We start from the raw sequence: 12,012 nt of genomic DNA on the forward strand, positions 1-12,012 counted from the left end.
GTGTAGTATGTTCATTTTCTGGCTTAACTTCTGTTGTGATTATTTTCACAAAGTCTCCAAATATAGGGTAATTCCAAAGACAAATTTCTAAGTGCGAATCGCAATCCGCTTGCCATCATACTTCGAGTGCTACTAAGATGTTACATCTCATATGAACCACTCATGTGTTTCCCTCATGCACCTATGACCAAGGTTTATCCCATCAATCTCTGCATAGGACAAATGGGCATAAATATCAGTCATGTGCCGTTTTGTAGCACACATATTATGACCGGTACACATGTGAGGTAGAAGACCAAATACAAGCGCTGTTTGCTTACTACAGTAATTACAATATAGTGCAATGAAATAAAGCATTCAACACAGGACACAAGATATCCAAAAGATATACAAGAAAAACAAAATATTTTTCTGATTTGGAGACTGATGCTCCCATAGACTTAAACTTGCTGCAATGGTGCTGATACAGGTAAAATTGATTGTTCTGCTTCAACGTTATTTAACTGGTTGTATACATCTAAATTGTCTTGAGAGACAAAACAATAGTCCGTTATATATTACTGCATAACAAAATTCAACAAGTGAAAAACATTAATGTGTCAGACCTATTATTAGGTTAATAGATAAATGTGCATTGCAGTAAGGAGCATTTATTGTAGTATTCCTACAGGGAGCATTCATTATTTGCATATTACCCTGTAATCACCCTTGATTTGGTACTGTATAACGAAGAAAAACATATTTCTAAAATGTATATAACAAAGTGCTATATGCATTGGGAAACACATATGAGTGGTATCATGATTTTCATGTGTTTTATAATTCAATTTGTGTCTGTACTCATAAGTGACAAAATATATTGATCATATTTTCAATTTTTCTTTTAATGTGTGTTCTTAACTTTCAATATTTAACCACACTCATCATCTACATTTAGGTAAGCAAAGAAGAATTATATGTGTAATTTAATAAGGAAAAGAACATATAAAATATATTTAAAAAATTTCAGACCCAATTTGTAACAAGAGAATTTAGATTGGAAGGATAAAGACTGACAACTTTTTCTTGATTCAATCTTGCACAGTTCAGTGATTTATCATTACTAGTATTCATCAGGTTGCTGAAACTTAAATAACTCTCCTGTTTTGTGATCAAAATCCCAAGCTTAAGCTGGCCTCATCTGAAGTAAGGCTCGGGATGTTACAATGCCCATTTTCTTGACTGATAAATGATTGTGATTGGAATAAAAACCTTCACTAGCTCATTTAAACAGCATGGAAGGTGATGCTGGATCAACATTTCAAGAAAATTATACTTAGGTTCACAACAAATGGTTTATGCCTATTCATTAAAAAGAAGTAAATCTTACTACAGGCAACCACATGTGAAAAAAAAAGCACTGCAGATTTTCACTCATTGCTTGCAATGATATGATTATGTATGTTATACATAAACAGGGTTTATGCTATGTTCCAACTGAAATTTCTTAATCATACAGTCAGTAAATATTTGAGATTAATATTTATTAGAAGTTTAAATGTTTCAGGAAAGGAGGACATGATGGTATTCATTTTTTACAAACATGTGCAATCAATACTTTCTACTTTGAAGTAGAGAAAGCAAATGAAAAACCAAAGTACAGTGCTTCAGAGTATCAAACTTAATTAGCCAAAAGGCAACCCATTTTAAAGTCTCATGCCCATTTTAAATTCTAGGTCAAGAAGCTCTAATAATTTGGTCATCCTAGAAACAGAGAACAGACATCAACTGAATAAGGAACCAATGGTACAAGGTGAAAAAGTGAAGGCTTTAGTGATGGCAAATGAAAGAGTAATTAGAAACAAGAGGCCCAAGTGTAGCTGATAATACTCACTTGGCTTACATAACAGCTGACCATTTCACTAACCAGTCTTATGTAATAGTCTAAAAACACATCCAATGAAAATTAGCAACCAAACTTTATATAATGTTGATAAGATAATATCCAGATAACAACTCTTTCTAAAAATGATGTCATAAATTAGCAATCAGGCTCTTGGTCAAACTCATCCAAGATCTTAGTGATAATAAAATCAACAGATCAAAAATATGGCTTTAAGAGTGGTAAGAAAAATATTCAATCAGATGCAAGATCACCTCATTCATGTGCACCAAAAAAATGATCTTTTACTTTCAAAATTGACCAAGATTTTATTCATCGAAACCCATATTCCAATTTTAATAAAAAAATGGCTAAGAATTATGGCTACGAAGGTGGTCAAAAATTCTGCCAACAAGATGCAAGATATTCAAGATCACCCCACAAAATATGCATGGATTTCATTCATAGTGAAATGGTCAAGATCTTGATATGATGATTATGATGATAATAATATTGTTGTTGTTGCTGGCTTTAATGCCATTTTCAGCACAGGAAAGGCTATACATAGCAGCCAGTATATCTGACAGAAAAAGACCCCAAGAAAAACCACAGAGGCAAGCTTTCTTATGTACCCACACTGGCTGAGCCAAGATTCAGGCTTATGCAGACAGAGGTGAGATGAGTGATCTGCAAAGCACGTTAGATTACACGGCCAACTGGTGCCCACCAATCTTGACGGCATATGCATATACTCCAAATCTAAACAAAATCAGAGCACAAATATGGCTCTCTGAGTGGTCAAAAGTCAACCAATCAGATACAAGATCATCTCATTAGTATGCATGAAGATCACTCTTTATCAAAAAGGTTAACCAATTGATTGCAATATCACATCATTAATATAAATGGGTCTTGTTCATTATTGAACTCATCCAAGTTTTTGGTGATATAAATGTATATTCCTAGCCTGATTGAAATCGGATCAGAAATATGCACTCAAGAGTGGTAACAAGCTAATGTTGACAGATGCATAACATAAACACATGAACAATGCACAATGACCAGGGCCATACCAGAACTCACTTCGCCTCATAAGCTAAAAATAGTGTAACTCAAGTCCACAATGATGATAATTATTGAAATTACTCAAATAAAATGTTTATCACAATAAAGAAATACGAACTGAAAGAGCTAACATAAAATACAAACCATCAAAAGAATAAAGTACAATTGTAACGACAGTGCATATAATTTTCAAAATATTCACAAATATTCTAATACGAGGCATAGGATATGTCTAACAAACTTCAGCCAAGGGCCTGATATCATATCACTCACCTGGCAAATACTGATCTAGAAGGAAATACATGGTAGGTGCCTATGGTAGTCCTACAATGTAAAACATCAACCCTGAAATATATACCCCTCCCTTGATAACTTGCTCACAATAGGGTCCAACAACACAGACTATAGTGTAAGTGAAGGTGCAAGTTAACAAGTGACCTCTCAAATTTTGGAAGGGAATGCCATCCCCACTTGATGTCAACAATGAAAAGACATGGGGCTGTTAAATCGTTTACTTGTTTTGTAATCACAATGGGATTGATGTTCAATAAAATGTTTTTTCTAATGAAGTTGTCTATTTTTCTGTAGAAATTCTTTTTAAGAAAACCAAACTCTGAAAGATCATTAAATAAATTATTCCAAAAGATTCTGAGATACATTTGCATGTGTGCCTTCAAAAACAATGTGTATTAGACCCGTGTTTTTTCCAGGTAAAATTTGGATATCTTTAAATGTTATTGCTGATTCTCGACAAGATTTTGTTTTCTAAAAAAACATTGACATTTAATTTGTAAAACAACAACTGTCAACATCGAAACTCAAATTTTTAAAAATACTGTTCTATCAGTATAATAATGGTGCCACAATTTCATTGCAAGTAATAGTGAAATTTCTGCTCATCACTGAGAATGTCTGTGTACCAATTTGACAACTGTGTCCACTAGAAACATTGGAACTAACTTCTCCATAAAGAATTGTTCTGTGAAACAAAGTTTTTGTACATTTGTAAATTAGTAGGATAAACCATCAATTAATGTTAGATACTTTAATTATGTTACCTACATAATAATATTAATAACAATGTGCAATTGGTCAAATGAAATGACTCAACCTGAACCTGAAACAGAATTGTGTCCCTTAGCTCTTATGTGAGCAGGACTTGCATCCCTTTTAACTTGTTTTTGATATCCCACTGCCCTTTTTTTTTATTTGATTTGATTCAAGTGTTCAAAGGAAATCAGTTTTCCAAATGAATGATATGCAAGTCACACTGTTTGTACATGTCTTAATAAATATTCCTTTCAAGCTGGATCAAAACAGGCTCAACCATTTTGGAGAACTTAAAAAAACATAGTTTCCATATGGCTCCATCACATCACCGTCAGGAGAGCCACCTGAAAACAAATTCCAATAGCTCATGTCCTACGAAACATTAGTGCTGAATTTGATAAAAATTAGCTAACATTGTTCTAGAGAATTTGAAATTAAGTTTTTCACCAGCTCGCTATAGAGCTACCCTACTGTTAGGGCAGCCAGTCTAGACAAAATTCTGATGAAACATGTCCTAAGAATTGTTTTTACCAAATTTGATCCAAACTGGCTCAGCCTCATTGGACAAAATTGATAATAGGTTTTCCACCTGGCTGCCAAAGTATCCACACCATTTCTAAGTAAGCCAGGTCAGATACAATTACAACAGAGCACATCCTGATAAACATTCATGCCTTGTTTGAATTTAATGAAACAGAAGCTGAAAACGGGTTTTTCTATATGGATGATGAAATCAGGATCAGCCATTGTGAAAAAAGCTGAAAACAGGTTTTCCACCTAGCAGCTATTGAAGCCACACCATTATCTATAAAACCATTCCTACCTATTTAATCAAAACAGGTTCAGCCATTCTAGAGAATAAGTCAAAAACAGATCATCCAGCTGATTGCCAAATAAGTTACACGATTTCAAGGAGAGCCACCCTGCACACAATCTGACATTGTTATACTATGTTTAATCATATATGGCTTAACTGTTCTGGAGAAAAATATGAAAACATGCTTTGAATATCATTATTATGGAACTGCTAGAAGAGCACAAAAAACAACATTCTAGTAGAGAATTTTAAAATAACATTCCCACCAACTTGATCAAAAACAGTTACTGAAAAGAGTTTACAAAATAACTAATGTAGAAGGTTAGGAACAAAATAGATGCAGGACCATGCTACATGGGCACATGGCCTTTGCACATTCAAGCTAAAACAGAATGTAATAACATTACCATCTTCATCCTCCCCAAACGAAATGATGTTAGGAGGGTAGGTATTGGCAAGTGGAGGTACACACATATCCGACTTGCACATGTTAATTTCTTTATTCTCCCATATCCCTGTCCACTTGTTCTCAAGAAGACGGAAGAGACGGCTGTTGATAAAAGAACATTTTAAAAGTTATTGTCACAATCTAATTGTTGCTTCAGTTTCGGTAATGTTTTAATGGTACCCAAATTAAAATTCAGTAATACATACATCTCATTTAAACTCATAAAAATCCGAGTCCTGTAAGCTAGCTTCAAAGAGGACCTCTTCTGTCCATATTCTGGGTTGTCTCATGTCCAATGATAAATGCATATAAAATATCAAGACATGTCGTCCAAGGAAATGGGAGGTATGTTTAGTATTTTAACACAGTAATACCAAAATCAAGCCGATGACCTTATCCTTTGACCTTGTGACCTCTATTATCAATAAATGTACAATAAACCTTTCCTCAAACAGCATTTCTGTAACATGACTTGGCCACATGATTTTGGTCCAAATAAGGGCATTCTACCACACCTCATTCCATGTATACTGACCACCTAAAAACCATGTACACTGGCAACTTTTAGTCGATAAAATTCCAAGTTAAAAATAAGGGGATTTTCGCTACAAAGTATTAAACATTCTATGGTAATTTTATGTACAAAATGCAGGAAATACATCAATACCCGACATTAAACTGGCTATGGCCTGCATATCAAACCAACCCCCAAACTAAGATTCAAACCAACAGAGAGTGTGACCTTTCACAGAATATTATAACCAATGGAGTAAAAGTAGGCATTCTCCATTAGTCAAAAACTTTATTGTAAAATGTCAGAACCTTCATTATCAAAACATTTTTTTTCTTTAATCTTTAAACAAAACTAACCAATCATAATGAATGTAACTCTTTGAGACTCATTAAAAGACTGGACATAAATCAGATTAATCTGCTATGTCCATAAGTTTTGAGACACACAAAAACAGTTTTTTTTCTGACAACCTGCTGATTGGGTTTTTTATACAATCATTAAGGTTAAAGTTCCCAACTAAATAGCTTTGAAGACACTAATTACATTAATAACTGGGATTGTTATAAATTAGGCTGACTAAATTGGAATCAAAAAGAATTTAAATTTAAATTTCATCAGTTTCTATCTGTTTCTATTTTAATTCTGTGATTTCTATTTTAAATCTGTGTACAACTTTATTGGACACTGACTAGCATGCTGCATCACCACAATGTGTAACCCACAACAATAGCTACTTCTTTTTCTACAGCACTAAGTTTCCTATCGTAGCTTAATGCATTGTTACATTAAAATTTTCACTAGTCACAAGTAATTATGTTTCTGCCTTTGAAATTTAAATACCTAAATGATTAATGTGTGGTACTGGTATAAAAACAATGAAAATATCATATGTGTATGAGTCATCTACATTGTTTGAGTGATTTTGTTTACATCATGGCATCACAACACGTACAATGAAAATTTTTAAGTTAAGCTCAGCGAAATGTATGTCTTGGTTTTGAATCATAGTCAACACTGCACTGAACATGATACCTTACAAGAGACCCTTGCAGAGACTAATGCTTTACTGTCTTAAAAGAATTTCTGGGAATACTAGATAAGACTATTTGTTCTTTTTCACTGCTTAAAGCTGAAACCATCTCTGATATTCTTGAGTGATAAGGATTTTAAATTAGCCACTGTTGCAGACATATGTGATGTAAGATCAGCAGCCATTATAGTCAGAAAAAAACCAGACATCACTGGAAGACTTTTGGTGAAAACTCCATACTTTGCATTGTTTTTTTATGCAATTAACATGAAATTCCTATGAATGTAGTGATTTCAGCTTCCACATTTGCATTAAAAATATGATATTACATAGTTGTATGGGGCATTGATCTTAGTAACTTTTTAATTTCATTATGGACTGAAATGATGATAAGCATATAAAACAGTTGCTGGAAACTTTAATATGGTCACAGTAGATCCCTCCTCCCCTACAGCCACAACAATGAAATAGTCCATCTGTCTAGTATGCAGCCAGCTTTGTTCACTGAAATACCATAATTTCTAAAGGAAGTTTGTTTTTCCATTTGATTTGATCGAACTCATTTAACTGCTTCATTCTGATACTTTAAACTAATAAATGCTTACTAGAGGAAGAGCAGACTGGTCTCAGTTTGTCATTACGTGCAACTTGGGTTAGATTGCAGAATATGCTGTAAAAACCACTTTTCACACAAGTGAATTTAGGTTTGAATATCATTAACTATAACTGAGTAAGAGTATACTTGGGTGGGTAACAATTTGTTTTATTTACCTGGGTGAACATATTTTATGTTTGTGAGCAACTTTGCACATTAAATGAGTGTTTTTATCTGTACTGTTGGGTCAATAGAAATCTTGCATTACAATGTTCACTACAGAATGGACATTCCTCTAATTACCATTTAGTTTTTTATGAAAAAGAAATCAGAAAACATGCACAAAAAATAACAATATAATGGTAATCATTGTAGTGAATAACTGTTTCTGACTTAATAACTGAACAAAAACTTGTCACTGCTGGTGTAGATCTTGCCAATATTGTCATAAATTCACTTTTGTGGCTCCAACATGAAGAGGCTTCTTCCTGACCAAACTGCAAACAGTCCACAAAGGCCAGACTGTTTTGAACTAGTGTCACTGGCCAAGAACAAACTAGGCAAAAGATGGATGCATGGTTGGGTGGGTGAGTGGGTGGATAGATAATCTACAGATTTGAAAATAGTCTTGCCTTGGATGGATGGATGGGTGGGTGGATGGATGGATAATCGACAGATTTCAAAATGGTCTTGCCTTAAGACAAGAACATAAAAAGCAAAACCTTATTGCCCAACTACAACAACCACTTACTGCCAATGACCGCTCCGGTGGCTTAGTGGTTAGTGTCCGCCTCAAATATGAGAGGTTATGGGTTTGAACCCTGGCTGACTCATACCAAAGAGTTATAAAAATGGTACTAACAGCTGCCTCGCTTGGCTTTCAACATTAAAAGGTTTGTGTTAGGACTGGTTGGCCTGGTGTCAGGATAATGTGACTGGATGGGACATCATGCTGCATGTCTGCGGCATGATGCTCCAGTGCTAGACATCACTATAAAGTGCCACACTGCAGATATCGTAGTGATATTACTGAATTTTTTTAATGTTACTTTACAAATCCAAAACACACACACACACTTATCGCCGACAGAGCTTCAGTAAAATCCTCTAACAAGTGTCACAGAAAAAGCAATAACAAGCTATATTCCCAAAATACACATATTTTTATGATTTTCAATACATTTTCAAAAACATGGGATAAATGATGATGGTAAAACTACCTTGGTTTACATGTACACAGAACCACATATCCATCCTCCAACTGGTATGGCAGGAGAAGCAATGACAAACCTAATTCACAAAATACAGCAATTTCTGATTGATTTTCAAGATTTTTTTTTAAATATTAGTCAAAAATGTAGAACTTTACAGCACATATACACTGACCCAAAATCTTGCTTTCAAAGTTTAAATAAAATCAACATTGTGCGAAAAAGATACAATAATGTGCTGAATTTTCAAAATTTGCCTTTTTTCAACACAATTTTCAAAACTGGGCCAATGGACAAAAGTTAAACTTTATTGCACATGTACCGCACCCACATATCCAGCATACAAAGTTTCATTAAATCATGTAAACAGTGTAGGAGGAGAAGAAATTACAAGTTTTGTTATAGATGGAGAGATGGACAGATAAACTAATGCAATGGGACAACAACATCACCTTTCATTTAAGTGCAGAAATAATAATTTGTGAATGAAATTACAAGAAGTCACCGGTGCTCAGCAAACAATACAAGATTATAAAACAATGTAGTTACATTGGCTTTTATGATTTTTAAATTTTTTTACCCATTCATAAAGTCCCCATAGATGTAGAATCCATTGAGGTTGGGATTGCTGCAACCTCTGTAGAAATGTCCTCCAGTTACGGACTTCCCCACAGTGTGGTTGTACACAAACAAAGGACGCTCAGCATTGGCTGTAAATACAAAAATATGTCAACAGTTGAAAATATTATTTTCTAAAACTATGGTTCTTTTTATGGATTATTTGCTTCAGTAGTAGTAGTAATAATAGTGGTGGCAATAGTAGTAGGAATAGTAGCAGATAGAGTTTAACAGCACATCAGCACAACACTGGCTGCATAGTACTGATAAAATTAAACTTCTAAAAATTTTACTATAAAGCTTTCTTTTAAAAAATTAAAATAAATAAAAGGAAATCTGTGCTTCCAAAAATATGGAAATATGATTTACCAGAGGACAAAAGTTAAAAGCTATCAAAGCTAAAAACCTGTAAAAGATGTATAAAATAAAAGACAAAGAAAGAAATGTAAAATCATTATAACAATGGTCAAAATTTCCAATATTTTTTCAGATGGTATATCATCAAAGTTTCTTTATCAAGCTCACATAACAAATTCTATCCAACAGTGTGAAAGTTAATACATTCAACAAGGATGAGTTGTACTGTCAGAGTTATGCAAGAAAGCGGTATGTTTGTCCAATAAGTGATCAGCACAATGCTACTTCAGCTCTGTGATTGGTTCTACATGTATATGAGGAATGCCAATCTCCAAGATGTGCCTGATATGGTTGTGCATGGAGTTTTCAATCCACAAATTTTACCAAGTATGAGGAACTTGCTGACTTACATAACATTTTAAGTCAGTGTACGGAATCTTCCATATGGAAACAGGACATTGCAGGGCAGCTTTGGCTGCATTAGATGCCCATTCATTACCCTTATTGTCAAATATGACTAGGCAGCCAACAGTACAGAATACTTTTTCGAGATTGTAAGAGCAAATTATGTTTCTGCAAGATCTGAGATATTAACAGGTTCTCAAATTTAAAGTTTTGCAAGGCATTCAATGTATAATAGAAACCTGAAATGATGACAATTTTTTTTTATATATAAGCTGTTCAAAAATTTGAATGTTGCTAAATACAAATAGAAATAAAATAAAAGTTACAGACACACACTTAAGACTGAAATGGTTCATCTTTCATTTAACTATAGGATCATTTGTCTTTATTATTTTTAATTTAGTTTTAACAATTTTAGTCATATCACAAAGATGTCTGCTGTGTGGTAGTTTATAGTCACCTCAAGTACTGGGGCATTACAAAACAGACGTGTAGCATTATGTCCCACCCAGTCATACTATCCTGATACTATGCCAGCCAGTCCTAACATTAACCTCTTAATGCCGAGCACTTAGCGAGGCAGCTGCTAGTACCATTTTTATTTAAGTCTCTGGTATGACTTGACCTGGGTTTGTACCCATGACCTCACCAATCTGAGAACTATAGGATCACATATGATTCAAAATTCTACACAGAGATATGGAGGGGCCCTGAGTGGCCGAGTGGTCTAAAGCACTCTCCGTTATAAATCACTGCCATCTCACCTCTGTCTGCATGGGTTTGAGTCTCATATTCAGCCAATGTGAGTATGTGAGAAAGCTTGCCAGTAGCTTCTCGTGGGTCGGTGGTTCTTTCCGGGGTTTTCCCGGGTTCATCCTCCACCATTAATACTGGCCGCCATGTATTGCCTATCATGTGCTGAAAAATGGTGTTAAACCCTACAACAACAACAACAACAACAACAGAGTTATGGAACCCTAATTCACAAAGATCAAATAAAGTAAGTCATAGGATCTCTAAGCATATGACTGTTCTCAAACTGTTCTTTTTGCTTTGATATATGACTCTTTATCTTTTGCTGACTAAACAGTTAAGACTTTTTGTACAACCTCATTCAAAGCAATGTCCTTTGTTAATAAATTAATTCCTCAGCTTTGCTTATTGAAAATATGTTTATTCTTATTCAATTCCATTTTTCCTAACTCACCAATCATGTTTAAAACTTCCTTGATAGGAACTCAAAAATCTGTGTCCCACTCAGAATTATTTATGACTTTATTTTACACTGTGTAGTCTAGTGAATTCAGAATTCTGAATTAAGAACCCCTTGTGAGATTGCCCAACAATGTAAATTCTGATCTCACTCCACGAGATATTACAGTATATAACAAGCTTGTCATGAATGGCAATACAAATCCATCTGGAAACTAGTAGGACTTGGCTGACTCTTGAGATTACTGATCAGAGGGTCTCAATAAACTGGTCATGGTATGTGGTCTTGAAGTAAACCATTACTTTCTTATTAGATTTTCCATGACCCTAACTTCTGACCTTTAGACCAATGACTCAATGTATTTCTTTACTACCCTAAGTGCAAACCATCCTCAAAGTTTAGTCAAGTAACTTATTCTAGAACAAAAGTTATTTTGCAAAATGTATTTTTCTTTGAGCTATTGTGACCCTGACCTTTGACCTCAAAATCAGTTGGTCTCTTCCAATACCTTAAGTACAAATCCTCCATACATTGTGGTCAAGGAACGTGGTTGAGGTCTAAAGTTACTAACATCTTTCTTCTCTCAGTCACAGATCTACTGACCTTTGACCCCACAGTCAATCTGCTTTTATCCTATCCAACTTATAAATAATTGATATTCTTTGGTGAGAATACATGGCTGTGAACTGATATATTTTCCAGAAACCATATCTTTTCTTTCAGTAAGAACAACTTTAACCAGTAACTTTTTAATTCCAAAATCAACAGACCACTTCCTAAATCCAAATGTAAACCATCCACAAAGTCTGGTCTAGGTATGTGATGCTG

At 34.3% G+C, this 12,012-nt stretch overlaps 1 protein-coding gene across 2 annotated transcripts in view; it reads right to left on the reverse strand.

Moving 5' to 3' along the window:
* The window catches only part of LOC149804624 (HHIP-like protein 1), a 70,575-nt gene that overhangs the window by 20,109 nt on the left and 38,454 nt on the right, over positions 1 to 12,012 (reverse strand). For both annotated transcript variants that reach the window (XM_089942531.1, XM_089942540.1), the window contains exons 5-6: positions 9,172 to 9,301; positions 5,201 to 5,343 (exon numbers count right to left, since the gene is read on the reverse strand). In XM_089942531.1, coding sequence (XP_089798657.1) covers positions 5,201 to 5,343; positions 9,172 to 9,301 — 273 coding nt within the window. The remainder of the gene's footprint in view (positions 1 to 5,200; positions 5,344 to 9,171; positions 9,302 to 12,012) is intronic.

Source organism: Sinohyriopsis cumingii, chromosome 2 (genome assembly GCF_028554795.1).
Source record: "Sinohyriopsis cumingii isolate HCF-2022 chromosome 2, ASM2855479v2, whole genome shotgun sequence".
Classification (NCBI taxonomy): Eukaryota; Metazoa; Mollusca; class Bivalvia; order Unionida; family Unionidae; genus Sinohyriopsis; species Sinohyriopsis cumingii.